Source organism: Pholcus phalangioides, unplaced genomic scaffold (assembly GCF_987345545.1).
Source record: "Pholcus phalangioides strain wild (caught in Gottingen) unplaced genomic scaffold, Ppha-v1.0 ptg000004l_1, whole genome shotgun sequence".
NCBI classification, from domain to species: Eukaryota; Metazoa; Arthropoda; class Arachnida; order Araneae; family Pholcidae; genus Pholcus; species Pholcus phalangioides.
The window spans coordinates 4,292,631-4,309,624 of NW_028301597.1; the positions used below are offsets into that span (position 1 = coordinate 4,292,631).

At 35.3% G+C, this 16,994-nt stretch overlaps 1 protein-coding gene across 3 annotated transcripts in view; it reads left to right on the plus strand.

Moving 5' to 3' along the window:
* The window catches only part of LOC149086469 (adenylate cyclase type 10-like), a 128,653-nt gene that overhangs the window by 40,613 nt on the left and 71,046 nt on the right, over positions 1–16,994 (plus strand). For all 3 annotated transcript variants that reach the window (XM_089255700.1, XM_089255704.1, XM_089255708.1), the window contains 5 exons: positions 2,550–2,581; positions 4,866–4,981; positions 10,502–10,578; positions 13,993–14,194; positions 15,392–15,628. In XM_089255700.1, coding sequence (XP_089111826.1) covers positions 2,550–2,581; positions 4,866–4,981; positions 10,502–10,578; positions 13,993–14,194; positions 15,392–15,628 — 664 coding nt within the window. The remainder of the gene's footprint in view (positions 1–2,549; positions 2,582–4,865; positions 4,982–10,501; positions 10,579–13,992; positions 14,195–15,391; positions 15,629–16,994) is intronic.

Here is a 16,994-nt window from a genome sequence, read left to right on the forward strand (position 1 = left end):
CACAATTACAAATACACTGCCAGCACAGGCAATACACCACAATAAAGAATACACCACCACCATAGGCAATGCACCTCATTGAACCACAATACACCATAAGCTCTGCATTAGAATAAGCAATATGGCATGTGGTTCACTAAAATATGTAATGCATAACATTGCATATGTAATGTGCGATTGACCAATATTTACAGTGCATCACAATAAGCAATGCACCACAATACAGCACAATAAATACTTCATGCACCGCAATACATGATGCATCACAATAAACAAAGCACCATAATACACAGTGAGCCATGATAAGCCATAAGCATTGCATTACCATAAGCAATAACGCACTCAGTACACTACAACATGTAAAACATCACAATCAGTAATGTGTGTAGGGGGTGATTCAAGTTTTACGTCAGCATCGATGGGAGGAGGGGATTTCCGATTTGCTGACTTTTGATGACAAGGGGAGGTTTGGATGATGCTTATGTCATTGACCACCCTTTATGAAGATATGAAATATTCTTAATGGCGTCTTATTTGGTGCGCCAAAAATGGAAAATAACCTTTCAATAGTTCTTGGGCACCTGAACTAACATTCTGCCTATTGATGTCCTCTACAGAGCCAGTTCAGTGATCTCTAAATGTTTCACGGATCCTTCAAGTTCTCTGGAAATGTGTCTGGGCCACTTAAGTGCTCTGGAACTGTGCAACTTATCACTCAAGTGATCCTTGATTATGCCACAGATCACTTAAGTAATCTGGGAATATTCCGCGGGTAACTTGAGTGATATAGAACTGCACGGGGAGTCGCTTAAGTGCTCTAAAACTGTGCCACATGTCACTCAAGGGGAGCCACGGATCGTTTAAGTGTTCTGGAACTAATTTGCGGATTACTTAAGTGATCTTGAATGTGAAAGTGATCTTTGAGACCTACTTCAGTGATCTGAAAATGTGGCATGGGCCACTTAAATACTCTGGAATTGTGCCACAGGTCATTTAATGATTTGTAAATGTGCCGCATAGTTCATTTTTACAAAATTAGGTTTGAGGGGACAAGCCACATCAGATAACCTACAGGGCCACATTTGGTCTGTGGGTCAAGTTTTTACCATATATGGCTTAAAGAGTGGGTCACAATTAATTTCTTAAAGAGAAATTTTGAGTTCTTACACTTCAAATAGCATTGACATTAACAGAAATTGATTATAATAACACATAAAGGTATTTTCTTTCGGAATTTGAATTAAAAATTTCTTTTAGTCCACGGGCCTCCCCTCCCGCATACGTTTCTGATCTGACCAGTATGCGTTAGGAGGTAGGGGGTAGTGCTGACGAAATTTTGCTGACGGGGAGGGGTCAAAGTGGCTAAAAAATTGCTGATATAATACTTGAACAGCCCCTAATCAGTTATACGATGTGTAGTACACCACAATAAGCAATGCAGCATAGTACCCAATGCACCACAATAAGCAATGCTGCATAGTACCCAATGCACCACAATAAGCAATGCTGCATAGTACCCAATGCACCACAATTCGCAGTATGGCACATTGTGATTCATCACAATGAGCAAAGCACGCAATGCAACACAATACGCATCAAACGCTGCATCACAATGAGCAATGCAGTCCAAGATGCACTACAATACGCAATGCACCATTATTTGCAGTGCACCATAGTAAGCAATGCAGCACAATATGCAATGAAAAGCAAGTATTCATCCTCGACTCAAAATGAAACCTGTCAATTTCCCCATGAAGAGACCTGTCCAATGCCCCGCCCTGGGTACCTGGACCCCGTGTGTTGGGAGCACTGGTGATGTATACATACCTCTGAATGAATGAACACCAGAACTTTGCCACTGGACTTATCCTGTTGCCAAGATCCCCTCCAGCCCAGCTTCATGACAGAGTCTGGAACAAGTATACATACCTCTGGGTACATGCACAAAACTTGGTCCCTACAGGTCAAGAAGTTCACGATGTGTTCAGGAGTTAAATGAAAACTTGACCCAAAATCGCAACCGACTTCCATAACAAAATCGTAACTGATTTCCGTCACTCAAAAAAACGTCACCAACTCCCATTAAATAAAATTGCCACTAATTTCCATTGCATAGAAATGTGCCTTTTTCAAGTTTGTGATTTTATATTATAGAATAGATTTATCACAAACTTGTGTCTGAAATCAACAGCTTTTTTTCCACCCTCAACAAAAAGTTACATGGAACTTGTTGTTAATATGCTGAATTGATTGAAGCATCCATATAAAGAACAGAAGCATTGGGTGGCATAATGAAGTGTTCTCAATTTTCTGCAGAAAAGTCATAAATTCCCCTGTGAATATTGAATGATAAATTCCCCTGTAAATATTTAAACATAGCATGCCACTTCTACCTGATAGTTTTTAAGCAGATTTTGACATGGTATATGGTTATTATAAGAATTGTGTAGCTGCAGTGAGGCTAATGTATAATATAAGTAGTATAATGCGTGATATATATATAGATGTGTAAATATTTCTGATAATTATTGTTCACTTTTTCATAACAGGGGTTTTGAACAAGGTTTTACTTTTTGATAAAGTGAGTTTGAATATTATTGTTCAGTATTTTATCATTCTATTGATTAAAAAGTCCTTACCATATAAGCTACTACTACTTAATTGTACATGTACATTTTATACATTCTTCTATGAATTTTTAACAAATCAGTGCCTGCCTGGATGTGTGTTCTAAGTGTATGCGTGGCTTTTAACTTATTTATGTTGTCGAGTTACACTTTTTTTGTGTTCGTTCTGCTATCTGCCCTTTTTCTTCAGAAGATGGAAATTCTTGAATTTTCACATTATGTCACCTTACCACAGGCTGATACAAAAGGGGGGGGGGGTTATCTGAGGAGATCCCACCCCTCAACGTAAAAAATATTTCTTTCTACCATACCCTGTTATTATAATGGGTATAATGAATTTGAATCTGAAATACATGCATTTCTTTGAACTAGACTAGGACAAGTTAATTTAGTTGTTCAAATCATGTTTAAGTTGAAAGGGATTCCTATGATTTATGACATTGTTTCAGTTTTGTGAATTTTAAAAATTTAAATTGATTTTTTTCCCTTCTGACATAAATGCAAAATATATGTGATAAACAGTTAACAGTTTTGATAATCTTTCTGTATGGACGTTTAAGCTAAGAACATCCATCTTTTGATGCATACATTTTATGAGATAATGTGGACATTATCTCATGTGAAGGGGGATTCCTCCCCCATAAAAACATTGGTTTTCTTTTGGAATAATTGCTTTTTTGATCCTTCATAATAATTTTGGGCATTGAGTTTTTCCTTTCGATTTAGATCTACTGATAAGGGAGGGGAAAGAGATGGTTATTACATTTGGTGGAAGTGTTTATTGTTATCAAATTCATTGTGCCGTGGGGGGGGGGGGCTTATACTTCCCTAAGACATGAAAACAATACAGTGGGATGATTGCAAAAATAGGTTCTGTTCATATAATTGAAAAAATAGCATGGAGTGATGTTTTTAAGTAAAACATAATTCTTCATTTTGCAAACATTTTGTTAATTCATTTATGTATCAGTGTTTCTTTTGTAAATATGTGTTCATTGATTGATAAACTAAAAATTATCTAGAGATATTGAAGTGGCTTTTCTCAGCCCAATACATCAAGGAATTAGACTTTTTCTGGATATTATGATGAGGTGAACTTGGAAAGAAAAGTCATTTGGTCTCCGCTGGGACTCAAACCAAGGTTCTCTTGCAAACCAGGCTAATATGCTACCATATCCACCACTACTACTTCACCAAACACCAACTCTGGCCATATCGCTATAATGCAATTTACTGCCATTAGTGAGATGGGTTGGAAGTGAAAGCGCTGTCTATCGGTGGTCGCCTCGAGTTCGTTAGGGAACATATCCACCACTGGAGACATGACCCTACTCTACCGTCCCACCTGGGTGACCATTTGTTGATGTTAGGGTAGGCTACTAGTGCCTTTACTTCAGCACCACAGTGGGTGAAATAAGGAAGATGGGGTCGTGTCTCCAGTGGTGTACATGGTTGCTCACTTGCCAGATTTGCAAGACGACCCACGTTTGTACCCTGGCAAAGATTAAATGATTTTTTTTTGAATTCACCTCAGCATAATGGGAGAGAGGAGCATTTAGAAAACATTGATTTTGGGTAGTGAAAAATTTATCCCAAAGTGTCAAGACCCTTCTCCATCATTGGTTTCTACTTTTTTTTAATTGTGATCCAGTGATTTCATATATATATAATATATAGGTGCTTGGGCCCCTAATAAACTTTCTAATAGGGGCTAAGTGCTAAGCCCACTCCCCTCCCTCAGAGAATTCATGAACATACAATACAATAAATGATCCCCCATGTGAACTCCCAGCAACCCTGACCTTGACCTCCCCCAAATGTTTTCTTCCTGTTGGCATCTCTGGTCGCATATTTTCAAAAACACATAAATCACATATCTATAAGAATATCTACTGTGCCTAACATAGTTTGAAACTAACATGTATATTATCATGTTTGATAGCTTAGAGAAGACTATAGAAAATGATCATTCAGGAAATGGAAATAATGTCTTCCATTGTGAAATTTAATGATTTCAATTTTTGAAGAAACCTGTATGAACTTTTGAAGAGAGTTCTTTTATACAAAATCAACATAATTTCCTTTTTACTTGAATAACCATATTTATCATTTACCTATATTTAGCATCATTAAAAAATAAAAAATTTAGTTTTTCTGCATGATCTCATTTATGAAACCATAGTTTCATGTGTATCTGATTCTTTCATACATAACAATTTCTGTGTGATTTCTTCTCAGGGATGCACATTTTTGGCAGTATTTGGGATTCCTGGTCGAAGGCACATGGATTATGCAGCTAGGTCAGTGCGATGTGCTAATGATATTGTAAAACACATTCAAGAGAAATATGATATGTAAGTTACGTTTCAGTGGTGATTTCACAATAATGAATAATGATCAATATATTTTTTTCTAAAACTATAGCATTCACAATTATAAAGCAGGAGTAAATGTTCGAAATCGATTTGAATTTGTAGTCTGCTGTATGCAAAAAAAAAGTGAATGAAGGGGAGTCCAAGGTTTGTGATAGAATTTCTAACTGAAGCAATGAGTGACCATTTCAGGTAAAAAGTTAAAATATTATATAACAACTAGCTATAATACCTGGCGTTGCCAGTTTTTTTCAATTACTGGGAGGATTGAAAAAATGACAAACCATTATAAAGGAATAAACTATTATGCATAATACTGCCAGCATTAAAGATGTGACAAACCATTGTAGAGGCATATGCATGTCTGAAACACATTGTTAGGTAACCAAAGTAAACATTCCAAAAGTGATTGCTGACACACGGGAATCATTGTTGTCTGACAGTTTTTTGGCCATTTTGGGCATTCGTCCAGCTCTGACAAAGTAGCCTATCATTTAATCCAGGTCCTGTTTGGTATATATGCAAAATTAGGAGATGATATATCTAAAATTGTAGATCGGCATAGAGAACATAGACAGAAAATGAATTTTATATATATCTTGTATAACAATGTTCAAGGGAACAGAAGAAAGTATTGTTATATAGGACGGAGTTCTCTACCCTTAACCCTAAATTATTAAGGTTACCCTTACTTGGGGTAGTTTTAAGCTACCCTTACCCCTCTCAATTATTCAACATAAAAGGATTTTTATGAGTATCTCAGCTACCTTGAACATGAGTGATAATGATTTTCTCCATACTAGTACATTCAATTATTTTGATAATTTCAGTGATTCTCTTGAATTTACACTCAATTTCATTGAGATCTCTCTGCCACTCGTACCTTACACCAAGTGAATATAAATATAGAACATGGTCTGAAAAACTTAATTGTCCTATCACTCCTCTTTCAGAAATTTTTCTTCCACTTCTTTCCTAAGCTAACCTATGAGAGCATTGTGCATCTAGCTTCCATATAATATTCCTCCATATGCATAGCACAAGTACAAATACAATGCCACAACAGACAAAATGCCCAATGAGGTGGCTAAGAAAAAGATGCCCATAACAAATATGGATGTCATATATTTCAAAAACACAGCGACCCAATTAAAAATGCAATTACACACAATATATATATATACATGATAAAATGTTATACAATGCCCATAAAGAATACTTATGGTTGTAACATACTTATTCTAAGTATGGATAGCTTCTAGATTTTCCCAGACATGTTATCGTATTTCTTTTTAAACACGTCAATTGTTAGAATTTACTACCTCCGGGGGTAAGTTATTCCATTTATTAACAACCCTATTAGAGAAAAATTCCCTGCAACACTATAACCTTGCATTGTCCCTCACCAATCGATACTGGTGTCCCCTTGTAAAATCAGTCCATTGACGGTGTACTAATAATTCAAGGTCCATCCTATCCATCCCGTTGAAAATTTTGAAAACTTTGATCATATCTTCCCGACACCTGCATTCAATCAATGTGAACATATTCAAAAAATGGTCTCCATTTAATATAAATCAAGCCCTATATGTCAATAAGGACACTCATAGCTCTTCTCTGCACCCCTTCAACCAAGTCTGTGTCCCTCCCCTCTGTAGGTATGGTGTTCAAAACCTTACAATAAATGAATGAACGCCAGAGCTTTGCCACTGGTTTTATCCCGTTGCTGAGATCTCTTCCAGCCCATCTTTGTGGCAGTGCCTTCTAAAACCTTACAGCATATTCCAGTTCAGGATGAAGTAAGCCTCGGAGAAGCGGAAGAATGACTTTATGAGAACGCGAAGAGACCTTTTTGAAAATAAAAACAAACATTCTATTTGTTTTTTTGACCACTGCTGAACAGTATTCAGAAAACCGAAGCCGCTTATCAAAGAGAATTCCCAAATCGGTGACGCTAGTTGCATTCGGGATAGTGATACCATTCAACTCTGAGAGAACTGTGGGTTGTTCAAACCAAAATGAGCAACCATGCACTTGTCAATGCTAAACGCCATGCTCCATTGATTTGCCCATGCTGCAATCCTGTTTAAGTTGGTCTCTCCAGCAACTCCCTATTGTTTTGATTCCCAATTACCCCCATTAGCTTCATGTCATCTGCGAATTTGCTAGCAATCTCATCGATACCCTGATCAAGTTTATCAATAAAAAGTGAAAAAAGTATGGGGCCAAGGACACTTCTTTGAGGAACTCCACTTGTGAAGCCTGTCTAACCAGCAAATTTTCCGTTCACCATAATTCGTTGTGACCTATCTCTTAACCACGATTCTATCCAATTCAGCAAGTTGCCCCCAATCCCAATCTCATGTAAATGCTGCAAGAGTTTAACATGTTGGACGCGATCGAATGCCTTCTGGAAATCAAGGTAAACAACATCTACATTGTTGTCCTTACCCAAAGCCTTCGTCACGTGATCATAGAAGCGAAGGAGGTCAGCCACACATGACTTCCCCTTCCTGAACCCATGCTGATTATCCGACAATACATTATTCTCGTCTATCCACTTCACAAACTAACTTTTGATAATAGTTTCCAAAATTTTTGAGAGGGAGTTCATCAAACTCACTGGACAATAATTGGACATAGCTTCTCTACTGCCCTTATTAAATTTCGGGACAACATTAGCAAGTTTCCAATTCCTTGGGATGATACCCTCAACAACACTACTCCTGTATATCTGTGTGACTGGCCCCAACATTCCCAGAGGACCCTTGCATAGATATCATCTAATCCTGGTGTTTTGCTTGCACATACATTTTTTAGAAGATTTAGGACATCCACGTCTTCCACTTGAATATCGTTGAGGATTTTATTACCCCCATGCAACACCCGTATATTGAATATCATTATCTCTATTAAAAACAGACGCAAAAAGCCATTGAAATCACTACACATGCCTACATCACTCTCTAACCTAGACCCTCCTATCAAGAGGGGGCCAACTGTTCCCTTACATCCATTATTGATGTATCTAAAAAATGATTTTGGGTCAGAGCCCCAATGTTATCTGCCAACCTAGATTCAACTTCCTTTTTATTATCACTTTCTTCAATGCTCTTCTTTTATCAGTAAACAATGATAGGTCACCTCGTCCACTTTTATACTCTCTGAATGCTCTTTTCTTTTCAAGGTAAAGCTTACGCACTCTATCCGTGAACCATAGAGGGTGCGATGTACAAACACGCCTTCTTCGAACAAAGGGTATGATGTCGTGCAAAACAGAGGACAGCTTCGTACTAAATTTTTCCCATTGACTTACCACCTTTACTGATTCCAACTGGTCTTTGAAAATTTCCGTTAACCTTCCTCTCAAACATCAAATTTCTCAGAAACCAAGGAACCAGTCTTTTGTTATCAACTTTACCTGAAGAAAAGTTAGCGAAAACTGATGGCACGGATGATCACTGGAAAAAAACTCAATCCCCACAGAAACATGCTCTGCAATATGTCCCTTCCCCAACAAGTGTTTCTATCAAATGTGATGATCATCTTTCTGATTCATCAAATTGGAATTTTTCAGACACGCCCAGCCCCTTGGGGTAATGTACTTATATCGCTGTGGCTGTAGAGACTGGTTGTTTCTGTAGATTGCAAGGCCACAGCCAGTAATTGGGTATTTAGGGGGACCACCAGCTTTTTGAAAGTAACTTTTAATTACAGTCTGGTAGTCAAAACTGCTCACATACCCTGTTCCCTTCCAGGTCCTCCCAAAAGGAATGATATTGCCCTTGATGGGAACATTAATAAAGAACAGTTAGAACAATTAGTTTCCAGCAATGCTGTAGCTCTCCAAAGATTGTTTATAACAGTGGTTCTCAACCTTTTTTGACTCGCGGAGCCCTTGTCAATACATAATTTTTATATCGGAGCCCTGTTTGACTCGAGGAGCCCTTTTTGTATATAATTTTTATGGCGGAACACTGTACACCTCTTTTTTTCATTTATCTATCAAATTTACTTATTTATTTTATTTTCCTTGAGTCACCGCAGAGACCCTGAGAAGTGCACACGGAACCCCAAGGGCTCCGCAAAGCACTGGTTGAGAACTGCTGGTCTATAATCACTCGTGTTAGACAGATGGTAGCACCAGTATAACACAAAACAAGCTACTTTAACAACATAAATATGTTAGGGCCACATATTGTTAAACACACGTGTTCCTACACGTACCAATTTTGTAAAAATTCCCCAGAGGAATGTTTATAAGGTGCATGAACTCACTTCACTTCTGAAAATTAGATTGCAGTACTGAAAAATGAGACACAGCACGATATTCCCACTGAGACTGTTAGGTACACACACTTACACATATACACACTTGCACTTCTGGCGCAACTCACTAGGTAGAAAATTGCCATGGTGATAGACCTGAGTCAGTTTTAAAGAAAGAAAAAGAAAGGTTGAGTAGTAGAGCCACTATGGTGGTCACAGAATGATAGACTCGCATCATGAGGATGATCTCGTTTAAACCCAACCGCCGTCACAGTAGTGGTTGGCTGAACTTAGTCTTTTGTGGTTCTCCAAAATTTGAGCTGCAAATGCGAGCCGATCTCCCCATTAAAAAGTCTTGACCCAGAGAGCAACAGGCCTACCTACGATGATACAAATATTATAACATCACACTTCACTCAGAATTTGTAATATAGATGGCAGCACTAAAAATTCACACAACAGTATATATGTACTCAGGCAGTTAGGTACACACACACACACACACATACATCCGGCCCAACTCAGTCGGCAGTAAATTGCCCATGGCGATACACTGGAGTTGTGCTTGGTGAGTTTGAATCAAAGAAAAAATTGAGTATAGTAGACAGTCATGGCAGAGAAGTTGCTCTAAAAAAACGAAGAATGTTTACAAAAAATGAAATTGGGGAAATTTATAAAGGATGACTGAGGCACTGCAGGACCACAGCATCACAAAAATTTATGTTTATTAATCAGTAGTCTACTGCAAGGGCTCTCAACCTGTGCTCTGCAGTGTCCTTATAGCTTCTTGTGCACTTCCCAGGAGCTCTGCAGCTGATCCAGAACAACAAAGGAAATCAGTAGATTTGGTATATAAATAAAGGTTGAGAATTGCTGGTCTATTGTTTTCATCAACCACCAATATATATGTATTAGTAAAGGATCAGCCTATGCTATTGAGTTTGATATGCTTTTTTGATAGCTGGCTGGACGGAGAAAAATTGACAATTGCAAAGGATTATCTTTTACCATAGTAAAATTAATATAAACTGTATGAATCAACCAGTATGAAATTTTTGAGCTCTCTTATTTATTATCAAATCTATGTGTATAATTTCAATTGAAGAATGCTGTCAATTTTTGTTTTCTGTCACGAAAAGGAATTTCTTTGAAGACAGCTATGAAGATAAATCACAAATGACTACTCTATTTCAAGGAAAAATAATTTTCCACTTATTTTTTCTAATATTTCAGGAAAGTTGCTACAGGAATTTGTACTGGATCTTGCTTCTGTGGAATAATTGGCCATGCATACAGAAAAGAATATACTGGTAAGCTACATAGTGTATAGGGAGCAATAGAATTTTTTATTAAGTTATGATTTTATTAAAAACATACTACTTTGTATGCTGTTGTTGTAAGTGCTACAAATTATTTACTTTGAACGTAACCACACTTTAACTAAGTGGAAGTTGTGGCCTTTTGGGATAGAGATCATCCAGTTTAGAAAAAATTCGACTCTACTGCAAAGCTTAACTGGAAGAAATCTCAGCAATGGAATAAGTCTGATAGCAGAGTTCTACAGTTCATTCAGTTTAGCAAAAAATCTGATTTGAAGACTAATAATGTGGCAAATGGGGTAATTGCCAAAAGCCGAAATGTTTCGAAATCGCAAAAACTGTTTTCGCATGTAAGTATATGCTCACGCTAGTGACCTCTGTACTTTTGAATTACTTTGAGGACTACCAGGCACTAGTCACGTTTACCACGTTATAAAATATTGCTCATTTGACACTTTAACATAAAAAAAAAACAGTTTTAAAAATTTTTTTGCTACATATTGAAACCAGTTCAAACTTAATAGGGTATATATGTATTGTATATTTATTTATTTATGCAATATTGTTGGCCTTTTAAAAGGTCTGTGCAAGAGGACACAGTAGATTTACACATAGATATTTAATAACATTTGACAAGAAATCAGAGATCGTGGGGGGGGGGATGGTAAGCAATAGTGGAGGGGAGCTTGTTCCATTCAACTATGGTATTAGGAAAGAAACTATTTAAATCAGTCTGTAAAGGCGAAAATAGGTTTTAATTTAATTTTTTGGGTTGGTCACTCTATGGGATAAATACAATGGCTTAGTCCCAATATGGGATGCGTCAAAATTTAGATGACTATGAGTAATCTTATGGCTAAGCATGGCTAAGCGGGAGGTAAGTCTGTGAGTAGCAAGTGAGTGGAGATTAAGTTTGAGTCTAAGATCAGAAACAAAACTAAAAGAGAACCAGCAGTCCTGAAATATATTTTAGTAAATTCAAGTTTGTTGATATTATTAGAGGTGTGGGGATCCCAGACATCAGCTGCATGAGAAAAAATGAGAGAAATATAGGTTTTTTAGCAGAGAAGTCGGATATTAGGAGTACAATGTTTGAGGTCGCAGCGAAGGAAGAAAAGTTTGACATTACTAGTAGACATAATTGATGTGATTATTCCAATGTAGGGCAGCCGAGATTATGACACCCAGATATTTAAATTGAGAAACTTGGGATATGGTTACAGTATTGATCGAGTATGAGAATTCAAGGGTGAGAGGGTCACCAGAAGCTCTCATGAAAACTGCTTTTAGATAGGTTGATAGGCATATGCCAAAATGAACATCAGTCGGAGATAGAAACAATATTATGTTGCAGAATTTCTTGATCAATTTGTGATTAATTATGCTGTAAATTACACAGTCATCAGCAAAAAATCTAATGGTGCAGTTGAGGGTTCTGGTTTGTAACTTGTTATCAATGGCTTTGGAAAGGTCATTGATGAAAAGGGATAGTTGGGATGCAGTAGGAAAGGATCTGAAGCCATGTTGGTTGGGAAAGAAAAAGTCAATTAAAAAATTTAGAGTCTAAATGGGTGCTTATTTCCTTTACTATAATATGTTAAATATCTTACAACTGATTGAAATTGTATATTTGAATTGAATATCAAATCTGTTAGGTACTAACTTCCTATAGCATAGTTGCCAAGTCTCCCAAATTTCAGCAGCTTCATCTCTCGACCTCCCAAAAAGTTCTTAAATCTTCCAAATTTTTACGAAAATCATAAAAAATCCCTAATTGTCCCTAAACATTCCCTACTTCGTTTAAAAAGAATCCCCGTTTCTGAAAACAATCCCTAAGGAATTTCTTGTGGGGCCAAAAGTCTTTTGCCTCTGTTTTTTTCCTTTTGAAATGACGTCACACGTTGTAAATGGGGGAATAGTGGGAAATTCCTTTTTTAAGGAAGTTTTACAAACCCTCTCATGGTAACAAGAAAAGTTGTTTGTCTTATCGTGCAGTGAAATAACTTAGTAGCCAATAGTCCTGGATAATAATTGAAGATTATAGTACTTTATATATATATATGTATATATTTTTTTGTATATATTCACCTTCCGATGATTTTGGGGTCATTTGTACAGAATGTTTGTTTACATCGTTTCTGATTGAACACAATATTTTTCTTTTAGATCACCATTTAAGTTTTGGCCTCCAATTTCACTTGTTTTTTGCGTAGAGATTTTATTCCCAAAGGTTTAACTTCCCAGTGTGTAAAATCCTTATTTTATTTGACTTCAATTTTTAAGGGATTTTATTCCATATGCTTCAACTTTCATGTGTGGAAAATCCCTATTTTATTTGGGAAAATCCCTTTTGGAGTGGTTTTAGTATAAAATATGTGTCCGCGTGAAAATCTTCCTAATTTTCATTTTCAAAAGTTGGCAGCTGTGCTGTAGAAATATTGTATTGTGCGCCTAAACTGTTTGAAGATCCGTCTAAAATGAGTAGTTGTAAAATATTAGGAAATTGAATTTTTATAGACCTCAAGGTGTAACTTGCATAATATGAATTCCTTTACACACACCCTGTAATAACACTAAAATAATTTAAACCATCAAATAAAGAATAAGATTTTTTAATGTCAATTCAGGGAAAAATCTGGTTAAAGGAAGGCTGGTCGAGAGACTTTTCTAATGTACTGTAATTTCTTGTAATTTCTTAAAAGTTTCATATTTTAATCTACATATGAAAATTTCATTCATTAGTAAAGGAAAGAGAAATTTAAAAAAAGGAAGGGGAATTGAGTTTTCCACATTTTTATGGAAAAATGTTGATTTTTCCTACTTGCATCTATAAATATTTAATTTTTTTATACAAATTAATTTTTAAAAATTCATGTTTCCAGGAGGTAAATTTTCATGCACAAATTTTCACTTGCTAATGGTGAGTGAGTCAAGCTTGGTCTCTCCCTTAAATACCATTTTCATGAGACATGACTTTGGTCCTGTCACATAACAATAGAGCACAGCACTATGGTGATTGGTGTGGTACTGATGCTTCTGATTTTCCATTTATAAAATTGTTAGCGTGTTTTATATTCCTATATGTTATAAGAAAATTTCAATGTGCCTTGGGAAAAAAATATATTTTAAACATACATATAGACAAGCCAGTTCATAAAGTCAGCAACTCTAAATTCTATGTTATGAGATATCTGCATTTTAAAGATTTACTGGAACTGAATGGGAATCAACTCGAATTTAATTACAGTAGGGAGCATTTAAGCAGGATTGGGAGTTGTTGCTGTTTTACAATATGTAGAGGCACTTTTCATCATTCTCATGACATGCATAACTCAAAAATTCAATTTTCTGAGTTGTTTTTTTTGAACTGAAATTTATGTATCACAACATTAATTTCTATTTCAGTGATTGGTTCTCAAGTAAATAAGGCCTGCAGATTGATGACAACATATACAGATAAAACAGTTGTTTTGGATGACGAGACTTTTCAAAAATGCTACGAAGAATTAGGAATTTCTAACTTCACCAAGTTGGAGAAGAGACCATTAAAAGGCATTATTCATGTACCAATAATTTATAACTATGAACCAAAAAAAGTGGAAGAAGAGTGAGTGATTTAGATACGAGTATTTTGTTATAAATTTTATTCATGTAAGAATCTGTTAGAATAATTTAAATTGGTATTATAAATGTTAAAAAAAATTACGAAAAATTAAATTGTAAATGTATAATAAAAAAAAAATTGTTGGTTACTAAGCATAACCAACAAATTTGATAAATCTTACTACATTTATCACTTCTACTGGCAGTTATGTATGATTCCTAAATGAAGTTAGAAGGTCTGATAAATATGGGAAATATTTATAACCTTTCTTCTTTTTATTAAACTAATTAATTATTTTTACCTGTACATGATGCATGAGCTACAAATATTTTGCAATAGAAATTGAAGAAATTAAAACATTCACATAACAACATTATCAGTCTTGTAATATTGGCTTTCTTTGAATGTATCAACGAACAAAACCAACATTATCATTCAAATTCACCATTTTGGACCATAGTTATGGTCAGTAAATTAAGTTATTAATTGCCAGCCATTAATTAGTCATAATTAATTTATCAAAACGAGCTTGATATTAATCATAATCTTAGTTGAATATGGTAACCTCTTGGTTTGTGACCAAAAATTAAAGAGTTTGGGAAAAAAATTAGAGTTTGCTTGATTTTACTGTCTGCTAATGGGGAGTGAAATACATTAAAGCCCTATTCCACAGGACCGGGGATCAGATATGCATCTGCTGACTGAGATTACTAGAGCTTGGTTTTTTATGCCCTAGATTACAATGTATAAGACCATCTTGACCTATGTAATGTGACAGAGAACTAAACACTTAAGAATGCAAAGCCTTGAGTAAGCTCATCGCTTATTTAAGACTTTTATCAGCTGGTGTTTGGGGCGATTGTTGAAACTTACCTGTAGAAGCCTAAAATAGCTACAAGAAAAGGCATATTTTAGACTAAATGAGGTTAGGTATAACATCTAATATAGTCTACCTTTACTGTAGGCTGTTAGAAGCTAACATTTATCATTAATGAATCTTTTGACTTTTACAAACTACAATATGTATTACTTTATTATTTTACTCCTTTATGCACATTGTAAGCATTTTCCAATGTGTTTATATACTTGTGTGTTTTTGACAAATCCAAGGAAAAACTGGTGTAACTTATTATGTCAACAAAAATAATAATTTATTCCATCATTTCATAGTTGATAGTCAACCATCTCTTTATATTTCAGGAGAAAACTTTCTAGACAAAGTATTCACTATTATACTGCTAGTAGTACAGAAATTGTAGATCAACCAGAGCAGAAAAAAATTGAGAATTTCCTTAATCGTATGAAAATGCCGAAAACTATGAGTGCATTGCGAAAAAAGTCTTGTTTGCCTTGCATTTTGATCAAAGGAGAAGAAGGCACAGGGAAGAGTTTTCTATTATATTTTGCTGCATATTTTGCACATACTTTGGAGTACCAGTAAGTTGATTATCATTTTGATAAGATATATATTTTTGGATAAGATTTAGTCAAACATTTTCTATGTTCATTTTTTTGAAAGAACATACAATAAAAAAAAACAAAAAAAAAACTGTGTGTTATTTTAAATAAAAAAAGGCCATTCATAAAAATGAATGACCTTTAAATCAGGGTTGTCACATTTGCTCCCCTGGAAGATGCCCATTCCCCTTCCCAGGCTGGGTTTTTTTTTTAGGATGAATTGTTTGTTTTCGAAGCAAGTGTTGCTTTCACGTTCAAATTTTATTTTGAGGTTAGTTTAGTTTATGTATTTCAAAAATTGTTGCATAGTAACCATGGACCTTAGTTTTAACCTGATATGTAATATGTGATAAGTATATCCACAGAAATTATTGCTTATTCATAATACAGAATAATTTTTCACACACACAAAAATCCTTGTATAAATAAATTGAAGCCTCTATGAAGAAGTAAACCATTGTATGTGTGAACTGAATTTTTACTAAAAAAATATTTTCATGTCTGCATTACTTTTTTATAAGTTTAATACAGGTACATCCGACTTTCATAATTGATATATCAAAAGACAGAAATAACATTATCTCATAAGGAAAATAAAATAACTTTGTGGGATTCTTGAATTGAACATTGGTAATGAACACCTTCAAGTAAAACTGAACAAAAAGTATAGTTTTTCTCCAAAAATAAGACCTAACCCGAAAATAAGCCTTAGCTTGATTTTTCAGGATGCTCATAATATAAGTCTGACCCTGAAATTATCCTGTTAAAATCAACAGCTAGATGAAGGCATTCTGTAGGTCTGTTGTTATGCATGACAGATTTTATTGTATAAAGTGATATTAATATACAATAATGTTATAACGAAGGTTTTTAACAGCTGGCTGATGCCGAGATATATTTAGGAAAGAAAGAAAATTCAACTGCCTTTACGAGGAATCAAACCCACGTCTCTTCACTTTCTAGGTGAATGTCCTAGACCACTAAACTATAAAGACAGTCTTTATAGTCTAGTGGTCTCCTCAAATAATGCTATTGACATTTGTACTTAATGATAATTAATAAGTTTTAAGTTCCCAAAAATATAGCTAATTTGCTTTGGACAAGTGGAAAACACCTCCAGAGTAATGAATCCTCAGAAATGGAAAAGAATGACTTCAATGGAAATAAAGGATGGTGATAAATAATTTTGGAAAATTTATCAAGTTCGCCCTGCAAGACTTAGTCACTTAGGTGAAGAATTCAAATTATGAACTGTGACAGCTGTGTGCTCATTTTAGTAGAGCTGACTTAATGGTTCCCGTTACATAGCTAAAGGTATTATTTTCAACAAATCAGGAAACTTTTG